This window comes from Heteronotia binoei, chromosome 14, assembly GCF_032191835.1.
Source record: "Heteronotia binoei isolate CCM8104 ecotype False Entrance Well chromosome 14, APGP_CSIRO_Hbin_v1, whole genome shotgun sequence".
Lineage (NCBI taxonomy): Eukaryota > Metazoa > Chordata > Lepidosauria > Squamata > Gekkonidae > Heteronotia > Heteronotia binoei.
In genome coordinates this window covers 71,115,427-71,140,896 of record NC_083236.1, presented here as the reverse complement: position 1 = coordinate 71,140,896, position 25,470 = coordinate 71,115,427, and the positions used below count along the sequence as shown (strand labels likewise).

Here is a 25,470-nt window from a genome sequence, read left to right as displayed (position 1 = left end):
GTATTTGCTTCACTATGTTTCCCACCTGAAATTAAATCCAAACAAATGGTGACCACATAAACTAAGCTTGCTATTCTTGTTTGGTCCTTGCACATGTTAAACATCTGCATCAGGTTACATGCTAATTTGCTGCTCACCCTCAATGGGACTGGTAACTTCCATTTCAATGTGTCTGAAGAAGTGTGCCTGAACGCAAAAGCTTGTCCCTTGAATAAAACTTTGTCGGTCTTCAAGGTGTCCCTGGGCTCAAACTTTGTTCTCCTGCTTCAGACCAGCAGGGCTGCCCACCTGCAGCTACCTGCTGTGAACTCACAGGCATACCAATTCTTAGGATCGGGGCAAGGTTTTCAAACACTCCGTTTGGTGTGGTGGTTATGTGTGTGGACTCTTATCTGGGAGAACCAGGCTTGATTCCCCCTTCTTCCACTTGCAGCTGCTGGAATGGCCTTGGGTCAGCCATAGCTCTAGCAGAGCTGTCCTTGAAAGGGCAGCTGCTGTGAGAGCCCTCACAGCCCCACCCACCTCACAGGGTGTCTGTTGTGGGGGAGGGAGATAAAGGAGATTGTAAGCTGCTCTGAGACTCTGATGCAGAGAGAAGGGCGGGGTATAAATCTGCAGTCTTCTTCTCTTCCTCCTCCACTTGCAGCTGCTGGAATGGCCTTGGGTCAGCCATAGATCTTGCAGAGCTGTCCTTGAAAGGGCAGCTTCTGTAAGAGCTCTCTCAGCCGCACCCACCTCACAGGGTGTCTGTTGTGGGGGAAGGAGATAAAGGAGATTGTAAGCTGCTCTGAGACTCTGATGCAGAGAGAAGGGCGGGGTATAAATCTGCAGTCTTCTTCTCTTCCTCCTCCACTTGCAGCTGCTGGAATGGCCTTGGGTCAGCCATAGATCTTGCAGAGCTGTCCTTGAAAGGGCAGCTTCTGTAAGAGCTCTCTCAGCCGCACCCACCTCACAGGGTGTCTGTTGTGGGGGAAGGAGATAAACGAGATTGTAAGCTGCTCTGAGCCTCTGATGCAGAGAGAAGGGCGGGGTATAAATCTGCAGTCTTCTTCTCTTCCTCCTCCACTTGCAGCTGCTGGAATGGCCTTGGGTCAGCCATAGCTCTCGCAGAGCTGTCCTTGAAAGGGCAGCTTCTGTAAGAGCTCTCTCAGCCGCACCCACCTCATAGGATGAGATTGTAAGCTGCTCTGAGACTCTGACGCAGAGAGAAGGGCGGGGTGTAAATCTGCGGTCTTCTTCTTCTTTACCAATAGCCATGCAAGAAAGCCCCTGAAATCAAATGTCTCTTCTATTTTAATGGACCAGCCACCTCTGAGACCCAGCCGGGCTCTACACTGTGAGATTTCTTCACATCAAAGGAGCCTCATGAAAGAAGAATCCGCACACCTGAGAAATGTGGGAGAGGGGGCTCCTGAATCGGAACAAACAATTTCACGCTTCTTCTCCCCGGATTCCTCCATCCGTAAAGGCTGTCTCTCTCAGACCCCAAGCCCTTCCCCTGGGATTGCATCGTTCCACCTCCCTGCATCCTGGAATGAGCCTTTGTGGGGGGCGGAAATCAGATCCAGGGCTGCGAATGACACATCTGTCTGCACTGATTAAGTAGCAGCTTCTGGGGAAGCCGACCCTGCCTGCCCCCCCCCCCCACAAACACTTTCTGTCACTTCCTGTGCTGTTGCCTTACCTTCAAGCAATGGAGGAAGAGGTCCCCAGCCAGGCCGCTGCCTTGGCAGAGAGACAACAAGTCCACCAGCTGTTCCAGCTGCCACTGTTCCGAGGAAACCTTCTGATAGAGCTCTTCTTCCTCATCATCCCTGGGAAGACAAGAGGCAAAAGCTTTCCTCAGAGGGAGGCTGGGGCACAATCCAGAGTGCCCCTTCCCTTCCCTTCCTTGCTGCTGCCTGACCAAAGAGGGCTCCTCTGATCCACTGAGAGCAAGTCACTGGGCTGCTACACAACAAGCCAGCCCAAACACCACACAGCCCTGTACCTGGACAGAGACAACCCTCTGGCACTGCTGCCTGCCACAGAGGCTGCTCCGAGAGGGAAGCCAGCCACAAGAAGACCGCACATTTATTCCCCGCCCTTCTCTCTGAATCAGAGTCTCAGAACGGCTTACAGTCTCCTATATAAGCCCCGTGGTGCAGAATGGTAAAGCTGCAGTCTGAACTCTCTGCTCAAGACCTGAGTTCGATCCCGGCAGAAGCTGGGTTCAGGTAGCTGGCTCAGGTTGACACAGACTTCCATCCTTCCGAGGTCAGTAAAATGAGTCCCCAGCTTGCTAGTGGGGAAGTGTAGATGACTGGGAAGGCAATGGCAAACCACCCTGTAAAAAAGTCTGCCATGAAAATGTTGTGAAAGCAACGTCACCCCAGAGTCAGAAACGACTAGTGCTTGCACAGGGGACTACCTTTTTAAAAATATCTTCTTCCCCCACAACAGACACCCTGTAAGGTGGGTGGGGCTGAGAGAGCTCTCCCAGAAGCTGCCCTTTCAAGGACAACCTCTGCCAGACCTCTGGCTGACCCAAGGCCATTCCAGCAGGTGCAAGTGGAGGAGTGGGGAGTCAAACCCAGTTCTCCCAGATAAGAGCCTGCACACTTCACCACCACACCAAACCGGCTCTCAGGAGACAGACACCCTGTGAGATGTGTGCGGCTGAGAGAGATCTGACAGAAGTTGCCCTTTCAAGGACACCTCCTGTGAGAGCTCTGGCTGACCCAAGGCCATTCCAGCAGGTGCAAGTGGAGGAGTGGGGAATCAAACCCAGTTCTCCCAGATAAGAGAGCTCTGGCTGACCCAAGACCATTCCAGCAGGTGCAAGTGGAGGAGTGGGGAGTCAAACCCGGTTCTCCCAGATAAGAGAGCTCTGGCTGACCCAAGGCCATTCCAGCAGGTGCAAGTGGAGGAGTGGGGAATCAAACCCGGTTCTCCCAGATAAGAGAGCTCTGGCTGACCCAAGGCCATTTCAGCAGCTGCAAGTGGAGGAGTGGGGAATCAAACCTGGTTCTCCCAGATAAGAGAGCTCTGGCTGACCCAGGGCCATTCCAGCAGCTGCAAGTGGAGGAGTGGGGAATCAAACCCGGTTCTCCCAGATAAGAGAGCTCTGGCTGACCCAAGGCCATTCCAGCAGGTGCAAGTGGAGGAGTGGGGAATCAAACCCGGTTCTTCCAGATAAGAGAGCTCTGGCTGACCCAAGGCCATTCCAGCAGCTGCAAGTGGAGGAGTGGGGAGTCCAACCCGGTTCTCCCAGATAAGAGTCTGCACACTTCACCACCACACCAAACCGGCTCTCTTCCCAGCCTGCAAACCCAAGGTGGCCCCTCCTGTCGGCAGCAAACCCCAAGCCCTGCCAAAGCAACAGTTGCCCTGTTGCGACAACTCCCTCCCACCCAAACAGGGACTGGACACGCAGTCACAAGAGAAACATCTGTGGCAACTCCATGCACTCCTTCCAGTGGAAACGCAAAGGCCAGAGTGGCCTTGTGCAGAGCTCTCCAGGAGCAGATATGTGCTCCAGCCACTTGTGGGGTTGGGGCTCTTTCGGCATACCACAGGGAGTAGTTCTGCATCAAGTAAGTAAAGGGCTCCAAGAGCAGCCCGAAACCCAGCTGGCCTCCATCTGTGGAAGCAACGAGGGCCCTCTCCCATGGTGCCCAAGCCTCTGGCTCTCCACAGCCACAGCCAGGCCAGGCAAAGGCCAGTCTCTTGGACCAGGCAAAGGCCAGTCTCTTGGGCCAGGCAAAGGCCAGTCTCTTGGGCCAGGCAAAGGCCAGTCTCTTGGGCCAGGCAGGCTGCAGACCATCCCCCTAATGGAGTGTCTGAGGACAGCATGTTGGGATGCAGCAGGGGCCCAGGGAGCTTTGCCAGAGAGCAAGAGAAAAGCCTCCAGCCGTTCCAGGCCTTGTAATAAGGAAGTAGACCATGGAAGGCAGGATACTTACAAGGGGAATCCCAGAAAACAGTTCTTCTGGTAGTTAGCCGATAAGGGCTGAAGTACTTGGCTCAGACTGAAGCCCCAAACCCCAAGACCACCACAAAATATAAGTAAAGCGATGCATTGTAAAGAAGAAAAAAAGTTCAATTACAAAGTAGTAATACTGGTCTAATAAATACTGAAATAAAGATGCTGTAGGGAAACGTGAGTCAAAAATCAGGAGTGATTCTAAGGCAAACGGAAGAATCATTTGTATGTTGCCAGACATCCAAGAGAATGAGCAGCAGGCTCAGGACAGATCAAAGGAAGTCCTTGTTCGCCCAAAGAGTCATTCACACATGGATTTCACTGCGGCCGGAAGTAGAGACAGCTAAAAGCTTAGCTTCAAGCGGGGATTGGATAAACACATGGAGCAGAGGTCCATCTGTGGCTGTTAGTCATAAGGTATAGATCAGGGATAGGCAGACTGTGGCTTGGAAGCCACATGTGGCTCTTCCACACAGATTGTGTGGCTCTCAAAGCCCCCACCACCCCATCAGCTGGCTTGGAGAAGGCACTTGTCTCTTTACAGCACTTCTCCAAGCCAAGCCAGGTGGCAGCTTAGAGAAAGCATTTAAAGTTAAATTTCCTTTCTTTTCCCCTCCTCCTCTTTTCCTCCCTCCCTCCCTCCCTTCTTCGCAGCTCTCAAACCTCTGACATTTTGTGGCTCTCAAACGTCTGACGTTTATTCTTTGTGGCTCTTACATTAAGCAAGTTTGGCCACTCCAGTAGAGATTGACCCCCAAAATCTTGTTGGTCTCTAAGGTTCTCCTGGACTGAGAGTTTGTGACGGGCCCCAGGTCACCTGGCGAGCTTCCGTGGTCAAAGAAGGGATTCAAACCTGGGTACTGTCCACCAGTCTCTCTCCTACCCCACTCAGGCTCATGCCCCCAAAGGCCTTTGGCTGCAGCATCACCCAGCCTCACTCGGCTCCTCACCCGACAGCCTCTCTGACGGCGATCACAGCACCCCCTTCGCTGGCGGCTCGAAACTGGCAAAGCGGGTGGAGAAAGCGGATGCCCCCTCCCAGCCTCGCCAGGCCTTCCAGAAAGGACAGCGCTGCCTCTCGCTTGTGCTTCTCCAAGAACCACCGCAGGATCTCCTGGCACGGGGCGCTGCAAAAGAGAAGAGCCACAGGGAAGGGTCAGCCACACCAGCCGGCAGAGAAAAATCTGAACACATCCAGATCAGGAGCCCTGCTGGTCCGTCTGTAGCAACAGGAAAAGAACCAGTCCAGGAGCACATGGAAGACTCACAACATGTGTGGCGGGGAGGAGCTTTCGAGAGGCACTGCCCAGCACAAAAGCTCCTCCCCTGCCACAGATTTTGTTAGTCTTTGAGGTGCTCCGGGACTCTGGCTCTTCTCTGCACCTGAACAGGGCAGCACTGCTGAGCCACCTGCGGGCTGGGCAGAAACACTCGGCTGGGATTCCCAGCAAGCTGCCCGTTGGTGCCACAGCACCCGCTGACACCTCTCCTGGTGCCCCCCAAGTGTCTTCAGGACATGGGCAGGGTCAGGTGTTCCTCCTGCCCCACAAGGCTTCTGCTTTGCTCAGCTGTGCTGTTTTTAAAAAACAATGCTTCAGCAGCAGCTGCCACCATGGCACAAGGATCCCCACTGTGATGGAAGGAGAGCCACGGCAGCCGCTTTGTGAGTGGCTCCGCCTCCTGCAGCAGCCGCTTTGTGAGTGGCTCCGCCTCCTGCAGCAGCCGCTTTGTGAGTGGCTCCGCCTCCTGCATCAGCCGCTTTGTGAGTGGCTCCGCCTCCTGCAGCAGCCGCTTTGTGAGTGGCTCCGCCTCCTGCAGCAGCCGTTTTGTGAGTGGCTCCGCCTCCTGCAGCAGCCGCTTTGTGAGTGGCTCCGCCTCCTGCATCAGCCGCTTTGTGAGTGGCTCCGCCTCCTGCAGCAGCCGCTTTGTGAGTGGCTCCGCCTCCTGCAGCAGGCATTTTGTGAGTGGCTCCGCCTCCTGCATCAGCCGTTTTGTGAGTGGCTCCGCCTTTGCAGCAGCCGCTTTGTGAGTGGCTCCGCCACCTGCAGCAGCCATTTTGTGAAAGCACCCACAATGCTGCTTAAAAGTTCCAAAGATCCCCAGAGGCTCTAAAACGGATGTCGAATTCATTTGTTAGGAGGACCGGATCTGACGTTAATGAGACCTTGTTGAGCTGGGCCATGAATGTCATAAAATGTAATGCCAGGTAGCAGAGATATAAACTTTATAAAGGACAAAGACAAACGTAATTAAAGGTTTTTGTTTTTTTTAAAAAACACCTTAAAACATGCTTAAAACATTAGCACTCATTAAGCTTAAAGGCTCCTTCCTTCCCCAGAGGACCAGGAGGGGGAGGAGCCTGAGCCAATAGAAGAAAGAGAGGCTTGCCTCAGTAGCTCTGCTGCGTGATTGAGCAATCCTTGCAAAGGAAGCTGTTATGCAGAAGGAAGCAAGAGAGAGGGAGAAGGAAGCAGATGACAGCCAGTTGCTCGGGGGCCTGATTTGACCCCTGGGCTGCATGTCTGACACCCCTGCTCTAAAAGGTTGGGAACCCCTCCCTGCCAGCTCATTTAGGGGCACTACGCAGCATGCATGTACTCCTGTTTCTTAAACAAGTCTTCCTTTCCCTGGAGCAAGTGAGCTCTTTTCCCCCAAGCATGGCCCGGCCACAACGAAGGCACCGCCAATCGGCTCCTTGGGGTAGGCAGTCTGCCTTTGTCCAGAGCCAAGCACTGCCCTGCTTCTTGCAAAGCAGAAACCGCACTCCAAACAAGATACTTTCAGCAGCAGCAGCTGCAAGCCACGTCCTGCACCTCCCTGCAGGAAGGTTCCTCCCAGGCCACCCCAAAAAGTTACGATCAGAAGAACTCACCGGCAGAGCCCGCCCCCTTTCCAGTCAGACTCCTTACCGTAAGAAAGACACATTTTGCTTGGTGAAGCAGCAGAGGGAGAAGATGGCTCCTAGTGCTGGCTGCAAGGAGCCCAGCAACATGGCCGAAGGCTCGTGATCAGCAAGATACACCTGGGAAGAGTGGCGAGAATGCACACGTATGAAGCGAGGGGGAGAGCAGGAAGCCCACAGGCCCCTCCCTTGCCAGGCCACAAGGGTCATGTCTCCCAGTAGCACAGCAGGCCCCATCTCAGGAGAGGAGGCTTTCAGCGAACACAGAGCAGCAGCCATGCCCTGGGCCAGGAAGCAGATCCCACAAGGGGGAGGAAGAAGATCTTCCTGAGATGGCCTCATGCCCCTGGGGACCGGCCTCCCTCCCTCCCTCCCTGGTGAAGCCCCTAGCAAGGGATCTACTCTGCAGCCACCCAGCTGCCCCCGGGACTGGCTTCCACCTGCCTTGTCTGTTCTGGCAGCTGCTGAAGGGCCATCCTCTCGCCCCTCATGCTTAAAAGAAGGGCAAGGGCCCTTACAGCTACCAGCTCTATCATGGAAGATTTGGTAGGTTTTCTTAACGCCCCTTCTGGTCAAGGGCTCTTGCTTTGCAGAGAGCTGCTAATGTTGCACCCTCTCCCTACCGCACATAACCATTCCCCTCCCCCCCTGATACTAGCCAGGCAAAGATCTGCCTGAGAGTGGCGTCTGCTTGCCTCTCCCTTCCCACTCCCAGTTCCCAGGGCCAGAAGGCAGAACAGGCACTCTTGAACACACGCAGCCGCCTTATGCCAAACCAGACCAGCGTCCATCAGGGGCCGGCAGCAGCTCTTCCGGCCATCAGGCACCTCTTGCTTGGTCCTTTTTCCTTGGGAGATGCTGCCAGGGATTGAACCTGGGACCTTCGGGATGCAAAGCAGACTCTCCACCACTAAGCCACAGCCCCCCTCCTCCAGACAGGAGCCATCCATCTCCCCTGCGCTGCCAGCCAGCAGCTTCCGAAAGCAAGCTTGCAAATCAGTCCACTTGAAAGGTTTCCAGCCCACCGCCCCCTCTTCTGAGATTAAAATCCCAGAGTGCTGGGCAAGCAGTGCTACTCAAGGCAAGGCATGACTCCCAGCGGAGCAAACCATGAAGGGCAGCGTCCACCCGTGAAGGCAAAGCTGAACACACACCACAGCAGCAATGATCCTCGGCACTCAGCTCCAAGGCAAAAGCACCACGGAAAGGAGCCACATTGGCTTCCAAGCAAGCAAGGCAACTTCTGAAGGGCAGGGCCGGCGAGTGGGAGTCGGTGAAGTAGGTGGCCACCTAGGGCGCAACTTCACAGCAGGGGCAGGCGCCCCCTCCCCACTCATGCCGACCCAAACCTGGCTCAGCCATCTCTTGCTGGGTGGCAGCAGGAGCGACTTTCAGCTGCTCTTGAGGGGAGGGAGGCAGCCTCCGGGGCCCCGGCCTCCGCCCCTCCTGAATGCAGCTCGACCTCGTCACTTGCTGGGCAGCAGCAGGAGCAACTTTGGGTCGCTCTTGGGGGGGAGGTGGGCTCTGGGGCCCCGGCCTCCACCCCTCAGCCCATCCCTCTCCCTCTTCAGGGGGAGCTAGGAAGAGGCCATCTTCCTGGCTCCCTTTGAACATAAGAGAAGCCATGTTGGATCAGGCCAGTGGCCCATGCAGTCCAACGCTCTGTGTCACACAGTGGCCAAATACACACACACACTGTGGCTAATAGCCACTGATGGACCTCTGCTCCATATTTTTATCCAACCCCCTCGAAGCTGGCTATGCTTGTAGCCACCACCACCTCCTGTGGCAGTGAATTCCACAGGTTAATCACCCTTTGCGTGAAGAAGTACCTCCTTTTATCCGTTTTAATCTGACTGCTCAGCAATTTCATTGAATGCCCACGAGTTCTTGTACGGTGAGAAAGGGAGAAAAGGACTTCTTTCTCTACTTTCTCCATCCCATGCATAATCTTGTAAACCTCCATCATGTCACCCCGCAGTCGACGTTTCTCCAAGCTAAAGAGCCCCAAGCATTTCAACCTTTCTTCATAGGGAAAGTGTTCCAACCCTTTAATCATTCTAGTTGCCCTTTTCTGGACTTTTCCCAATGCTATAATATCCTTTTTGAGATGCAGTCACCAGAATTGCACACAGTATTCCAAATGAGACCGCACCATCGATTTATACAGGGGCATTATCATACTGGCTCATTTGTTTTCAATTCCCTTCCTAATAATTCCCAGCATGGCGTTGGCCTTTTTTTATTGCAATCGCACACTGTCTTGACATTTTCAGTGAGTTATCTACAACCCCAAGATCTCTCTCTTGGTCAGTCTCTGCCAGTTCACACACCATCAACTTGTATTTGTAGCTGGGATTCTTGGCCCCAATGTGCATTACTTTGCACTTGACCACACTGAACCTCATCTGCTACGTTGACGCCCACTCACCCAGCCTCAACAGATCCCTTTGGAGTGCCTCACAATCCTCTCTGGTTCTCACCATCCTGAACAATTTAGTGTCATCTGCAAACTTGGCCACTTCACTGCTTACTCCCAACTCCAAATCATTAATGAATAAGTTAAAGAGCATGGGACCCAGTACCGAGCCCTGCAGCACTCCACTGCTTACCGTCCTCCATTGCGAAGACTGCCCATTTATAATCAGCCTCTGCTTCCTATTAATTAGCCAGTTTTTGATCCACAAGAGGACCCGTCCTTTTACTCAATGACTCTCGAGCTTACTAAGGAGCCTTTGATGAGGAACTTTATCAAAAGCTTTCTGGAAGTCAAGGTAAACAATATCTATTGGGTCCCCTTTGTCCACATGTTTGTTCACCCCCTCAAAGAACTGTAACAGGTTAGTGAGGCAAGATCTTCCCTTACAGAACCCATGCTGAGTCTTCCCCAAGAACTTGTGTTCATCAGTGTGCCTACTCATTCTGTCCTTGATAATGGTTTCTACCAACTTTTCAGGTATTGAAGTCAGACTGACTGGCCTGTAATTTCCCGGATCTCCTCTGGAACCTTTTTTAAAGATGGGGGTGACATTTGCTACCTTCCAGTCCTCAGGAACGGAGGCAGATTTCAATGAAAGATTACATATTTTTGTCAGGAGATCCACAAGTTCAACTTTGAGTTCTTTCAGAACTCTTGGATGTATGCCACCCGGACCTCATGACTTATTGGTTTTCAATTCATCAATCAGTTATAGGACCTCCTCTCTTGTCGCCTCAATCTGACTCAGGTCTTTCAACACCCCTTCCAAAATTAGTGGTTCTGGGGCGGGCAAACACTTCTCATCTTCCACAGTGAAGATGGAGACAAAAAATGCATTCAGTTTCTCAGCCATTTCCCTATCCTCCTTCAGTAATCGTTTTACCCCTTGGTCATCTAAGGGCCTCACTGCCTCCCTGGCTGGTTTCCTGCTTCTAATATATTTGAAGAAATTTTTAATGTTGGTCATTACGTTTTTTGCAATATGCTCCTCATAGTCCCTTTTTGCCTGCCTGATCACAGTCTTGCATTTGATTTGCCACAGTCTGTGTTCCCTTTTATTAATCTCATTTGGACTAGCTTTCCACTGCTTAAAGGAGTCCTCCTTACCTTTTACAGCTTCCATTACTTTGTTTGTTAACCATGCAGGCCTTTTCTTATACCTGTTTGTGCCTTTCCTAACTTGTGGTATATATTTTATCTGAGCTTCTAGGATTGTAGTTTTAAATAGCCTCCAAGCTTCCCCAAGGGTTCTGACTGTATTTACCTTTCCTTTCAGTTTCCTCTTCACATGCCTCCTCATCTCAGAGAATTTACCCCTTTTAAAGTTAAACGTGGTTGTGCTGGTCGTGGTCTGAAGAGGGGGAGGACCGGGCCGAGTGTTCACATGAAGCGCACGCAGCCCATATGACATCACTTCTGGTGATGTCATCGAGCCCTGTGCATTTTGCACATACAAGAAGAGCACAGAATGGCGTGCTGGTGCAGGGCGCGGCGTGGGGCACCAGAAACCCTAGGCCCAGGCCTGCTGAAGGGGGCCAGACGAAAGCCTGTCTCAGCCCAAGCAGGGAAGAGCACGAGGCAGAGGCACTGGCAGCAGGGTACCCTCCCAACATTTGGCCCGAGGGCCCTCCGTGGATAGAAAGCCAGCACAAGCAGCCCGGGAAGGGCCTCTAATGCTTCCAGGCCTCTCCAGACAGCCAAGGCAACATGCCTGGTTTGGAAGGAGAGACTCAGGCCCACAGGCAGGTGCGTCTTCAAGACCTTGGAGCACCTGAGGGCTCACAGGGAGATGCTGAGCCACCAGTGCCCTGACATGCCACATCACAGCCAAAGCTGTGGCTCAGTGGGAGAGCATCTGCTTGGCACACAAAGTGCCCCAAGTTCAATCCCCGACTTCTCCAGGTAAAAGGCTCAGGTGCTGAGTGACACGAAAGGCTCCACCCGAGACCCTGGAGAGGGGCTGCTAGTCGGAACAGACCAGACTGACCAGGACAGACCCAGGGTCTAACTCATACTATGGCAGCTCCGTGTGCTTCCATGTCCTTCCCCCGCCTGCGGTCTCTGATGTTAGAGGCTGAGAGCCAGTTCGGTGTAGTAGTTAAGTGTGCAGACTCTTATCAGGGAGAACCAGGTTTCATTCCCCACTCCTCCACTTGCACCTGCTGGAATGGCCTTGGGTCAGCCAGAGCAACCGCAGGAGTTGTCTTTGAAAGGGCAGCTTCTGGGAGAGCCCTCTCAGCCCCACCCTCCTCACAGGGTGTCTGTTGGTGGGGGGCGGAGGAAGGTAAAGGAGATTGTGACCGCTCTGAGATTCAGAGTATAGGGTGGGATATAAATCCAGTATCATCTTCTTCTGTACCTTAAAGACGTTTTCCACACACCCGGTGAGCTCTTCCTCCTTCACCAGCACAGCCCCTGCTGGTAGGTCTTCCAGAGGCAGCTCTGAAGGGAACAGAGCAGGAGGATGTCAGAACTCTTGGGCTTCAGCTAGCCAGGCCCTCAGGAGGGAAAGAAACCCCCCACCCGGGAGCAGTTTACTAGTGGGCCATTCCATTTTCTGTCCCCTTGACCTGTTTGGCCCAGGATGGCTGGATGAGAACACATCTCAGAAGCTAAGTTGGGTCAGCCCTGGTTAGTATTTGGAAGGAAGCCCAGGGCTGCTATGCTGAGGCAGGCAGTGGCCAACCACCCCTGTCCGTCTCTTGCCTTGAAAATCCTACAGAGTCACCATAAGTCAGGTGCAACTTCACAGCACACTGCACACACACACACTTTTCCACCAGAACAGTCCATCGCAAACACTAGTCCTTGAGAAACCAGCTAAGAAAAGGCTGAGCCAGCAGAACTCCCAACATAGGAAGGAGACATGAAAAAATCACGAGGCAAAACATGCCATATTAGAAGGTTTTTGAACAAAGCCCTGTTCCCGGCACATGAAGACGGCACAAAGAGCTCCAGAGCCCAGGTGTGGTCCCTTTCCCGGAGGATGAGCAGCCCTTACCTGCCCCTTCCAAGCAGCGCAGGAGCGGTTCCAGCAGAGGGGTCAGCAGATACTTCTCGGCCTGCTGCGGGTGTTCTCTGGCCATGGTGAGCGCCGTTGTGACAGCAACTCTCTGGAACTGCCGTGCGATGAGCTGATCCTGAATGAGAAGCAGCTGCAGAATCTGAAAGAGGATTTGTGCACCAGTGACCATCAAGAAGCCCCCTTCGTTGTCCCAGACAGCGCCTCCAAACTCTGCCAATGAGAATCAGCATTTCTCTGGGCATGTAAGGAAGGGCCACGGGAACTAAGCACCGATGCAACCCATCCTGCCCTCCTTCCCTTGATCTGCCCAAGTTCACACAATCAGCATTGCTGTCAGATGGCCATCTAGCCTCTGTTGAAAAACCTCCAAGGAAGGAGAGCCCACCACCTCCCAAGGAGGAAGCCTGTTCGTCTGAGGAACCGCTCTAACAGTCAGGAAGTCCTTCCTAATGTTGAGCCAGAAACTCTTTTGATTTAATTTCAATCCACTGGTTCGGTTCCTACCTTCTAGGGCCACAGAAAACAATTCCACCCCATCCTGTAGATGACAGCCCTTCAAGTACTTGAAGATGGTGATCCTATCACCTCTCAACCACCTCCTCTCCAGGCTAAACATACCCAGCTTCTTCAACCTTTCTTCATAGGACTTGGTCTCTTAGACCCCTCACCATCTTTGTCGTCCTCCTCTGGACACATTCCAGCTTGTCTAGATCCTTCTTAAATTGTGGTGCCCAAAACTGAACACAATACTCTAGGTGAGGTCTAACCAGAGCACAGTAAAGCGATATCATCACTTTGCGTCATCTGGACACTTCTGTTGACACAGCCCAAAACTGCATTTCCCGTTTTAGTCACTACATCACACTGTTGACTCATGTTCAGTGTATGATCTACTAAGACCGCTAGATCCTTTTCACACAAACTACTGCCAAGACAAGTCTCCCCCATCCTCTAATGATGCATTTGATTTGTCCTACCTAAATGAAGATCCCTGTTAAAATTCATTTTATTTGTTTCAGCCCAGTCTTCCAGCCTGTCAAGATCATCCCGTATCCTGTTTCTGTCTTCTGTTTTATTTGCGACCCCTCCCAATTTAGTATCATCTGCAAATTTAATAAGCATTCCCTCTATTCCTTCATCCAAATCATTTATAAAGATGTTGAAGAAAACAGGTCCCAGCACAGACCCTTGAGGCACTCCACTTGTCACTCCTCTCCAAGAGGATGAGGAACCATTCACAAGCACACTTTGGGTGCGATCTGTCAACCAGTTACAGATCCACCTAACGGTAACAGGATCCAAACCACATTTTACTTCTCAACAAGAATAACATGTGGAACCTTATCAAAAGCCTTTCTGAAATCAAGATAAACTATATCTACAGTACTCCCATGATCCAGTAAGGTAGTAACTTTCTCAAAAAAGAAGATAAAGTTAGTCTGACATGACTTGTTCTTAAGAAACAATTAGCAGCCTCCAATGGTTTTTACTAGCCCACCAACTCATTTCATGCAATGGGTTGGATCCTGACAATCTGTTTTTTTTTCAGGGACAGCAAGAATTTCTGCTTGATGCAAACTGCACCCCCTCCTGTCAGGAGAATACTTTTTCGGCTAGAGAAAAACACTTTCACTAGTGAAACAGGCTGGAAGGATACAGCCCATTGGCAGCACTTGCAGAGCACAGAACCAGCTCCCAGCTCAGCCAGAGAACCTTCTTCTTTGGTCTCCAAGCAGCAATCCTTGCTCCCCACAAGCAAGTAAGCAAAGTATGTGTCTGGCAGGCAGGCCCAGCCCCCAACTCTTTTCACCATGAGCCTCCCAGAGGCCACTGTAGCGTAGAGCTTAGGTTGTTAGACAAGGGCGAGGCAAACCAGGGCTCAAATCCTTCCTTGGTTGGATGAACTTGGGCCAGTCACTCTCCTGCAGCCAAACCTCTCTCATAGGGCTATTGTGTGGAGAACATGGAGGAGAGGGAAACCAAGTACAGCACCCCGCTTTCCTTATGCGGGATAAGAAGGAAAGGCCATTCCTCCAAGCTGGAACTGCACAAGGCGGCTACCCAATTCCCCATCTGGCTGCAGAACAGAAGCAGCCCTTCCCCTGCCTTGCAGGCACCTCAAATCACTGCCCGTTGGAGAGAAGAAGATGATGTTGGATTTATATCCCACCCTATATTCTGAATCTCAGAGTCTCAGAGCGGTCACAATCTCCTTTACCCCCCCCCCACAAAAGACGCCCTGTGAGGTGGGTGCGGCTGAGAGCTCTCCCAGAAGCTGCCCTTTCAAGGACAACTCGTACAAGAGCTCTGGCTGGCCCAAGGCCATTCCAGCAGGTGTAAGTGGAGGAGGGGGAAATCAAACCCGGTTCTCCCAGATAAGAGAGCTCTGGCTGACCCAAGACCATTCCAGCAGCTGCAAGTGGAGGAGGGGGGAATCAAACCCGGTTCTCCCAGATAAGAGAGCTCTGGCTGACCCAAAGCCATCCCAGCAGGCGCAAGTGGAGGAGTGGGGAATCAAACCCGGTTCTCCCAGATAAGAGAGCTCTGGCTGACCCAAGGCCATTCCAGTAGCTGCAAGTGGAGGAGTGGGGAATCAAACCCGGTTCTCCCAGATAAGAGAGCTTTGGCTGACCCAAGGCCATTCCAGCAGCTGCAAGTGGAAGAGTGGGGAATCAAACCCAGATCTCCCAGATAAGAGAGCTCTGGCTGACCCAAGGCCATTCCAGCAGCTGCAAGTAAAGGAGTGGGGAATCAAACCTGGTTCTGCCAGATAACAGTCTGCACACAGAGAGAAGTGATGGGCATACCTGGGGACACACTTGCCGGTAGTAATCTTCCAAAGACAGGGACTGCTGAGGACAAGAAGACAGGATCCTGGCGACTGAGTCACACTTCCGCCAGTCAGCTGCCGCTGCTTCGGCATCTCTGCCCCCCACTGCCCCAGCTTGAAAGCAGCAGAGAGAGCATGTTACAACATGAGGATCTCAGGGGTAGGTCTGTCCACTTCCTCCACACTCCAACAACTCCCTCTTATCTTCAGGCTAAGAGGACAGGGGTGCTTATCAGATCACTCCCACACCAGTAACCTCTGGGCAAAGGGGAAACAGCCCTGACAGGAAGTGGGTGGCTCAAATGCCCCCTCCCCATCAGCTGACCCAAAGCAAGTCAAGGGGAATCTTTCAGTAGAACAAAGTAGGAGTCAAGTGGCACCTTTAAGACCAACAAAGCTTTCGTGTGCTCTAAGCACACTTCATCAGACGAGGAATCAGGTACAGTGAGCAGAAATACATATAGCTGGTAGACAGCAGTTTAGAATGCAAAATGGTACAAATTTAAAGTCTATGACAGAACAGTAAAATTAACAAATTGAGCAAATTTTACTATTCTGTCTTTGGACTTTAAATTTGTACCATTTTGCATTCTAAACCGCTTCCCACCAGCTCTATGAAGCTCTGCTCACTGTGCCGGATTCCTCGTCTGATGAAGTGTGCTTGGAGCACACAAAAGCTTATGTTCTGAATAAAACTTTGTTGGTCTTAAACTTGACTCCACTTTTGTTCTACTGCTTCGGACCAACAGGGCTGCCCACTTGGCATCTTTCAGTGGCACCTCAAGCTCCACAACCCTCCGAACCAGGCAGAAATCCTGAGATGCAGTTCTGCAATTCCTTGGGCATCTTCCTACAGCCACAGAGGCAAAGGCAACATCCTACACTCTCCACAGCTCCTGCCATTCAGAACCAGCACAGCCGGTTTCTTCTAGTGATCTCTGCCAGTGAGACGCAGAGCTGTCTAAAAAAATCCTTCTGGGTGAAAAAAGGCCATGGACTGCCCAAGACCTCCCAAGTGGCAGAGAGAAGCAAACACCTCTCCTCTCCTACCAGCAGATGAGGAGGGGCAGCTGGGTGGGCGAGGGTACCGGTAAGCTTACCCACCTCCTGCTCCCTCCAGGATGCCACGGATCACAGCCTGAACCCCCCCAGGCCTTATCAGCCTCTCGGAGAGCAGCTGCCCGCAGAGACGTCGGAGCCAGGCTGGAGCCGGAGCCAGGCGATGCTCACCCTCACGCCCACTGGAATAAGAGGCCTGAAAAAGATACACAGAGTGAATTTAACAGCTTTCAGAATGAAGAAAGAGACAGCCAGAGACGTCTCGCAGCTTGTGTGGTAGATCAGGACCTGCAAGGGTCTCTTCTCTTGATATTAGGAGGCTCCCAAACAAGAAAGGCAAAGTCCATCAGTGGCTCTCAGCTACACGGGTTGCCAAGCTGGCTTACTTGAAGAGCCACAGAGAATAAACATCAGATGAGGGAGGGAGATGTGGAAAGAAAGCAAGTTAACTTTAAATGCATTCTCCAAAGTGCTGGCTGGCTTGGCTTGAAGAAGTGTTTTAAACAGTGGACAATGTTATCTGAGTGGATACGGAAGACTTGATTTGTAAGTGAGAACAAAACGAAAGCAATATTGAGGTGAAACTGATTATTAATAAGAATGTGTTAGTTGTATAATGCATTAAGCGCTTTAACCGCATTCTCCGTCCTTGTTTAATTTTTTTTTTGTACGCTAATAAAACTTAAATTAAAAAAAAGAGAGAGAAGTGTTTTAAAGAGACCACTGCCTTTTCCGAGCTGGCCAGCAGCGGGGGCTTTGAGTGCTGCACAATATGTGTGAACGAGCGGCGTGTGGCTCCCCAGCTACAATTTGGCCACCCCTGATCTAGAGGGAACACTCTGCCTGGGGCAGTGGTACTCTTGTCTTCTTGGTGCTTGGGTGGCCCACAGTGGGAGGGCTTCTGGAATTCTGGCCCTCCTGAAGGCACCTGGGTTTGGGGCACTATGAGATGCAAAGTGTTGGACTGCATGGACCATTGGCCTGATTCAACATGGCTTCTCTTATGTCTTACACCTAACTCTCTGCAAGGGATTTTCATCCCCACCAGCACAGTCTTCCAGTAGAGACCCTTTGACTCCCTACTGTAAAAAGTGAACCTCCTTGCTCTCCTGAGGTGCTTTAACAACACGGAATGCAGCAGCTCCCCAAGAATGCAGCAGAGGCAGGGGCCTCCTCAGGGAAGAACACGATGGCAGCCTGGTACCTGTTTGGATCCTCCTTGAAGAATCAGCAGCTCTCGAACCACCAGGGGCTGGTAAACCCGGTCCAAAAGGCCCCGCAACGCCTCTCTGCAGCAGGTTCGCTCCTCTTCTGTCAGGCCCTGAAAAGTCCCACAGAAAAGTCTCTGTCAGGGAGAGGATAGTTTGCACAAGACCAAAGCAAGGCAGCCAAGCCTGTTTGGGGGCTCTGGCTCCCTCGAGTGGGCTCTTGGCCATTAGCCACAACCTACCATAGGGTTGCCAGGAAGTTGTGTTCAGGTCTTTTGGCATCACACTGATTTTCTTCAAAGGCAAAGCGACTGAGATTTGCAGTAGCAAAACAAATAACGCTTTCCCTCCATGCCATCTGTCCACCCTCCCCAAGCTGCTTTTCTCCCAATGGAGGAAAGATACAGATCCCCCAGATTTCCCCTCTGCAGGGGGGAAATCTGGATTTTCAATAGGAGAATGGAAGGAACAGAAAGGGTAAAGCAGCCGCTTCCTTTCTGACCACTGCACTGCTCCCCGTCACAGCCTCCCCTTACACAGTTAGGTGGCCAATTACAGGATCCCACCCTGGCCCTCCAATTGGCACTAGATCTGCCTGATGCCCGGGCAGCACCAGCCTCTGCATCTACACTGACTCAACCAGCTAACTCTATGCCCTCATTTTAACCAAGAGCTAACATTACAACAGACTCTCATTTATTGTACTTCACACCCAGGATACTTAACGGGTTTAGTACATGGACATCAATCTACTATTCCAACTTAATTACCCTTCGTTGTTGTTTTAGCCCAGTCAACCCAAACTAGCAGTCACCAAACCCCAACTTGTGATTCTTTGGATCTGCTAAAAAACATTTCCATGACTCTGCATACTAACTCACTGCCCACTTTCTCTAGATTTAGGACTGCTTGCCATTCCATCCTATTGTCTGATGAAGTGTGCTTCTAGCACATGAAAGCTTACATTCTGAGTAACCTTTGTTGGTCTTAAAGGTGCAACTTGACTCTTGCTTTGTTCAACCAGCTAACATCTGGGGGCCACTTGGCCTGCATGCTTTCGCAACCAGTCAGGTGCTCACTGGCCATGTTTTGTGGTTGCAACACTGCCTCAGCGCCCTGTTGGCAAGGACTGGCAACACTAAAGGCACACTTCTTTTCTCCAACTCTGCACAAACATCCAGTTTGCCTGTAGCCCTTTCCCTGCTGGTCTCTGGTCACCAAGGTCTGCCTCCTCCTCCTCCTCCTCCTCCCCTCTCCCTCCCTCCCTCTTGCCTTTCACTCCAGCCACTCTTCTGCAAACTCCACCATGTCCCCTAATTCTGAAAGTGACCAGGCTTCTGTGGCACTCAGTTAAGTCCCCCATTTGTCATCCCAGTCAATGTTCTTAGCACAGCCAGCACCTAATTAAATAGACTGCAGACTACTGAGTTATGATTAAATTTGCACAGAGAAACAACAGTTCTACAATAAAAGATTTTTTTAATACAACACACAAATGCGTCATAGAAAAAGAGGCGTTCTTCCTTTTTCCTCCCGAAGGGACGGCCTCTGTCACAAGGAAGAGAAGGAAAAGAAGCATAGTGTCCCGATCACACAAAGTGATGGTATTGCTTTACTCTGCTCTGGTTAGACCTCACCTAGAGTGTTCAGTTTTGGGCACCACGCTTTAAGAAGGATCTAGCCAAGCTGGAATGTGTCCAGAGGAGGACGATGGAGATGATGAGGGGTCTGGAGACCAAGCCCTACGAGGAAAGGGATGCATGTCTCGGGGGAGGTATTTGTGAATTTCCTGCCTTGTGCAGAGGGTTGGACTAGATGACTCTGGAGGTGCCTTCCAACTCTAGGATTCTACACGGCCATCTGGAGATTTTTTAAGAATAAGAAATAAATATGAGGAATATCTGAAATAACTGCTGCCCATTTAATCAGTCAAAATATTGTTAACTGATTCACTCTATGAACCGAGCTGGGCAAATGTGGTAGCCCCGGTCAGCGTTCTTAAAGGGCACCACCACACATGCGGAATAATGTACTTTGGAACTGGATTTTACTGTGTGGAACAACAGAATCCACTTGCAAATGATTGCTGGAATGTGCCACCTCAGCAGGTTAGGCAACAGAGGGGCAAGCCCATCTCCACAATTAAGGAGCTCTCTTGAGGACAGGGGAGGAAAGTTTTCTTCTCCCCGTTCACTTGTAATTAGTGTTCGAAATGTATATAGTACAATCAACGTGTGCAACACTTGCCAGAAACAAAACATGTGCAACTTCTTTATGGTCAGGGACCTGCCTATCTACGGGACCGCCTTTCCCCATATATCCCCCAGAGAGCACTGCGATCAGGGACAAAAAATCTGCTGTCTGCCCCTGGCCCAAAAGAAGCCAGGCTATGTACAACAAGATCCAGGGCTTTCTCGGTGGCAGCACCAGAACTTTGGAACACCCTCCCAGAAACCATAAGGGCCCTGTGAGATTTGTCTGCGTTCCGCAGGGCCTGTAAGACCGAACTGTTTAAACAGGTCTTTGCTGTTTGACTGGAAAAGGGCTGCCACCGGACATCTTATAGAATGCTGGCGATCACAGCCGAGAATTCAGTACCGCCTATACTGTACTGAAACAGCGCTATAGAATGGTTTTAAAATTGATATAAGTAAATTATGGTTTTATATGTTTTATTGGATTGATTGTATTTTATGATGTTGTAAGTCGCCCTGAGTACGCTTGCGGAGAGGGTGGGATATAAATTGAAAGTAATAAAATAAATAAATAAATAAATAAACTTCTCCAGTTGGAGAAAGCCCCCTCCCTATTCGGAAGGCCCCATTCGGACTCAGCCACTCCAGAGCGGTTGCGGGGGCTGAGAGATGCACCCCCTCGAGGGGAGGCCTGGGCAAGAACTCACCGTCCAGTCCTCCTGCAGCTTTGCTTGGTCGCCCTTTCTCTTGGTAGGACCGAAGGCCAGCTGGCACAGCCCCGCCAGGAGATCACCAAGATGGCGTGTGAGAAGGATGCTGCCCAGAGACGGGTGCTGTGCGATCTCTAGCAGGGCGGTGCAAGTGGCATGTAGCCTGCGTGTGGCACCAGAAGTGCTGCCCGGTGAGACCACATGTTGAACCAGCGTGCTGAACTCTGTCCTGTGTCTCAAGGGAAGCCCAACACCTGGCAAAAGATACGGGCAAAGGCCCAGGGTGGCCACCAGCTGCAGTGCTGCCCGCACAGTTTTCTCCTGAGAGATGCTGAGGGTGTCGGGGCTCAGCGGGGGGGCCGCTTCAGCCACCTTGGAGCCTGGCGGAGGTGGGCAGTAGCCAGCCGCTAAGAGAGTCATGCAGCGCTTCAGACACAGCAGTAGGAGCAAGACTTGGGCAGTGAAACTCCAGGGTGGATCCGGGCAAGGGGCAGCCCACCCCACATCCTTGCCGATCTCCGCTCTCAGTCTGCGCAGCTCACCCCAGTGAGGGTCCTGGCTGAACTTCTCCTCCAAAGCAGCCAGACGGGAGCTCAGGGATTCCAGCAGTGCGGCACTCTGGGTAGCCTGCAGGGAGCCAGAAGCTGTTCCTAGACAGAAAACCACCGGGATGTGAGAGATGGGTTGGGACTGGGGAGAAGAAGAGGCTAGATTCATACCCCGCCCTTCTCTCAAAGTCTCAAAGCAGCTTACAATCGCCTTTCCCTTTCCCTCCCCACAACAGACACCCTGTGAGGTGGGTGGGGCTGAGGAGAGAGAACTTGTGACTGACTCAAGACCACCCAGCAGCTGCACGTAGAGGAGTGGGGAATCAAACCCAGCTCTCCAAATTAAGAATCTTCCACTCTTAACCACTACACCAAACTGGCTCTCGAGCCCCATGTTCAAGCCCCCACTTGGCCATGGAGCTTGTTGGGGGGCTGGGCAAAGGAAAACAAGGCAGAAAAGATCGCTGCAAGCATCACACATTCTGCCTTCCGTGTCACTGCCCACTCAGGGGCTCAAAGTTTGTCACTGAGCCCCCTCCTTGCTTGCATCTAGTCAAACGGGTTCGACTCCAAGGTAGTCTCAAAGGGGTTCTCCAGACTGGGGATTATTAGGAATGAAAACAGAATGGCCCATGTTGTTATGCCCTTATAAAGAGTTTTAGAATACGGTGTAAAGTTCTGGTTGCTGCACCTCAAGAGGAGCACTGTGGGACTGGATATTGCAGAAGATGTAAAGCAAGATAATTAATGCGGAGGCAAAATGAGCACAGACTGAACACTCTTCAGTTTTGCAAACGGGGAGAAGAGAAAGGCGTGGGGCAGAGAAAGCGAGCAGGGGGTTCTCCCATAAGGGCAGAACTCAGGGGCACATGCTGACCTTGAGGGTCTGCTAGATTCAGGAGGGACAAAAGGAAGTACTTCTTGAATCAACAACTAATTAAATTGTGGAATTTGCTGCCAACAGACGGGCTGATGGCCTTATGCACAGAGAGTTTTAAAAGCAGATGAGGCCCATTTAGGGAGAAGAGGTCAATCCATGGCTACTAGTCGGGGTGACTAAAGGGAGCCTCCACCTCCAGAGGCAGTTCACTTTGGAACGGCCAGTGCGAGGAGGCATCATGAGGGGAAGGCCTGTTTGTTGGCCCTCCAAAACAACAGGCCTGTGGGGGAGGGGGGAAGAAGAGCCTCAGCCAACAGAAGGAAGAGAGGCTTGGCTCAATAGCTTTGGTGTGCGATTGAGAGAGCCTGGAAAAACAAGCTCTTCTTTCCAAGACAGGAACCTCAGCCAATTGAGAAAACAGAGGCTTTGTTCTGTATCTCCTGTGCAATTGAGCAAGCCTGGCAAAGCAAGCTGTGATGCAGAAGGAAGCAAGAGAGAGGGAGAAGGAAGCAGGTGACAGCCAGTGACTCGGGGGTGGACTGGATGTTTGACACCCCTGCCCTAGAGTCCAGCCTCCAAAGGAGCCACTTTCTCCAGGGGAGCAGATCTCTACCACCTGGAGATCCGTTGTCAAAGCGGGAACATACGAACATAAGAGAAGCCATGTTGGATCAGGCCAATGGCCCATGCAATCCAGCACTCTGTGTCACACAGTGGCCAAAAAAATTATACATACATATATATATATATACACACACACACACACATATATATATACACACACTGTGGCTAACAGCCACTGATGGACCTCTACTCCAGATGTTGATCCAATCCCCTCTTGAAGCTGTCTATGCTTGTAGCTGCCACCTCCTGTGGCAGTAACCACATGTTAATCACCCTATGGGTGAAGAAGTACTTCCTTTTATCCGTTTTAACCTTGACTGCTCAGCAATTTCATTGAATGCCCACGAGTTCTTGTATTGTGAGAAAGGGAGAAAAGGACTTCTTTCTCTACCCTCTCCATCCCATGCATTATCTTGTATACCTCTATCATGTCACCCCACAGTCGATGTTTCTCCAAGCTAAAGAGCCCCAAGTGTTTTAACCATTCTTCATACGGGAAGTGTTCCAACCCTTTAATCATTCTAGTTGCCCTTTTCTGCACTTTTTCCAATGCTATAATATCCTTTTTGAGGTGCGGTGACCAGAATTGCACACAGTACTCCAAATGAGACCGCACCATCGATTTATACAGGGGCATTATGATACCGGCTGATTTGTTTTCAATTGCACACTGTCTTGACATTTTCAGTGAGTTATCTACCACGACCCCGAGATCTCTCTCTTGGTCAGTCTCTGCCAGTTCACACCCCATCAACTTGTATTTGTAGCTGGGATTCTTGGCCCCAATGTGCATTACTTTGCACTTGGCCACATTGAACCTCGTCTGCCACGTTGACGCCCACTCACCCAGCCTCAACAGATCCCTTTGGAGTTCCTCACAATCCTCTCTGGTTCTCACCACCCTGAACAATTTAGTGTCATCCGCAAACTTGGCCACTTCACTGCTCACTCCCAACTCTAAATCATTTATGAACAACTTAAAGAGCATGGGACCCAGTACCGAGCCCTGCGGCACCCCACTGCTTACCGTCCTCCACTGCGAAGACTGCCCATTTATACTCACTCTCTGCTTCCTGTTAATTAGCCAGTTTTTGATCCACAAGAGGGCCTGTCCTTTTACTCCATGACTCTCCAGCTTTCTAAGGAGCCTTTGATGAGGAACTTTATCAAAAGCTTTCTGGAAGTCAAGGTAAACAACATCTATCGGGTCTCCTTTGTCCACATGTTTGTTCACCCCCTCAAAGAAATGCAACAGGTTAGTGAGGCAAGATCTTCCCTTGCAGAACCCATGCTGAGTCTTCCTCAATAACCCGTGTTCATCAATGTGCCTACTCATTCTGTCCTTGATAATGGTTTCTACCAACAGTCAGACTGAGCGGCCTGCAGTTCCCCGGATCTCCTCCGGCCCAAACCCGGGAAGGCGGCCGCTGAAGCGCTCTGGCCAGGCAGAAGGGCCTCAGGCTCCCCCAAAGCCGCTGGCGGCCCTTCTCGTGGCAGTGAGTTCCGCAGGGCCCCCCCTCTCACCCGCGGCTCCGGTTCTGCCCAGCAGCAGCTCCAGCGCCTCCGTGGCCCGCCTCAGCGCCCCGCTCCCCTCGGCCATGGCGCCGCCTGGTCTCCCCTCAGGAGCGCCGCCCGCCATCTTGGGCGCGTCGCCGCCGCTGCCGCCCGCCATCTTGGGGAGGTCCGGCCCGGAGGCCGCCGCCATCTTGGGGAGGCGGAGCGAAGGGCGCCGCCATCTTGGGGAGGTCCGGCCCGGAGGCCGCCGCCATCTTGGGGAGGCGGAGCGAAGGGCGCCGCCATGAGGGGAAGGTCGGCGCAGCCGCCGGAAGCGCTGTCTGGGCACCTGCGCTGCTCCTAAGACCCAAATTATTCCGTTAATGCAAACAAATTAATGTACAGCGCGATTCTGTGTGTTCCAAAAGACCCTGCCGTACAGACAAATGCGCAGATTTTCTTCTTCAAAGGAAGGGTTGCCAATCCCCAGGTGGGGGCGGGGGATCCCCCGGTTTGGAGGCCTCCCCCCCCCTGCTTCAGGCTCATCAGAAAGTGGGAGGGGGGAGGGAAGTGTTTGCTGGGCACTCCATTATTCCCTACGGAGACCGATTCCCATAGGGTATAATGGAGAATAGATCCGTGTGTATCTAGGGCTGGGGCTGTTTTTGGAGGCAGAGGCACCAAATTTTTAGCATGGCATCCAGAGCCTCGCCCCAAAATACCCTCCAAGTTCCAAAAGGATTGAACCAGGGGGTCCAGTTCTGTGAGCCCCAAAGAAGGAGCCCCTATCCTTCATTATTTCCAATAGAGGGAAGGCATTGAAAAGGTGTGCAGTGGCCCCTTTCAGTGTGATGGCCGGAACTCCCTTTGGAGTTCAATGATGCTTGTCAGTTATGCCTGGCTCCACCCCCAATATCTTCTGGCTCCACCCCCAAAGTTCTCAGATATTTCTTGAATTGGACTTGGCAACCCTAAAAGACATAAAGAAGGAGCAGAGTAGGTCCAAGTCACGCTATTAGGAGCAACTCCTTAAATGTTCGATTTTAGACCTGGAGAATTTCCCCTTCACCGTACAGATTTTCCTTCTCTCTCTGAGGTGAATGCTAGCCTATTCCAAACATGTTTCCCACATGCTTTCTCACTCTTGAACTCTTGTCAGTGTGTATTCTCTGTGTAGGATGTTTATTATGGAGCTATTTATTTATTTATTTTAATTTTGAAATAAGCTTTATTTTAACATACACCACAACAATATGTCAATACATTGAAACAGTTTACGGAATGACAAATACAAGGGTTGATAATAGAATACAGAGAACCAGATGTGCTACAGATAAGATGTAAATAAGGAATGCATTAGAAGAATAGCAAGTCCCGATATTTCACCTTATTAGATCTGCTGAGTCAAATAGGATACTACTGGAAACCATACTGCTGTAAATTTTTCTTGATAATTTTGCAAGTTTGGAATGAGATAACAGCTGGTAATTTTGCAATGGACAAAACATTCCCACACCCTATTTTGCCAGGATAATAAAGAAGGTGAGCTGTT

The 25,470-nt window shown here is 51.5% G+C and overlaps 1 protein-coding gene across 1 annotated transcript in view; it reads right to left on the bottom strand.

The window, feature by feature from the left end:
• Positions 1 to 24,024, bottom strand: part of TANGO6 (transport and golgi organization 6 homolog) — a 69,439-nt gene extending 45,415 nt beyond the window's left edge. The window contains exons 1-10 of the mRNA XM_060254153.1: positions 23,949 to 24,024; positions 20,370 to 21,022; positions 17,464 to 17,580; positions 16,305 to 16,455; positions 15,178 to 15,314; positions 12,347 to 12,509; positions 11,705 to 11,787; positions 6,874 to 6,986; positions 4,915 to 5,091; positions 1,685 to 1,814 (exon numbers count right to left, since the gene is read on the bottom strand). Coding sequence (XP_060110136.1) covers positions 1,685 to 1,814; positions 4,915 to 5,091; positions 6,874 to 6,986; positions 11,705 to 11,787; positions 12,347 to 12,509; positions 15,178 to 15,314; positions 16,305 to 16,455; positions 17,464 to 17,580; positions 20,370 to 21,022; positions 23,949 to 24,024 — 1,800 coding nt within the window. The remainder of the gene's footprint in view (positions 1 to 1,684; positions 1,815 to 4,914; positions 5,092 to 6,873; positions 6,987 to 11,704; positions 11,788 to 12,346; positions 12,510 to 15,177; positions 15,315 to 16,304; positions 16,456 to 17,463; positions 17,581 to 20,369; positions 21,023 to 23,948) is intronic.
• Between the last annotated feature and the right edge of the window lie 1,446 nt (positions 24,025 to 25,470).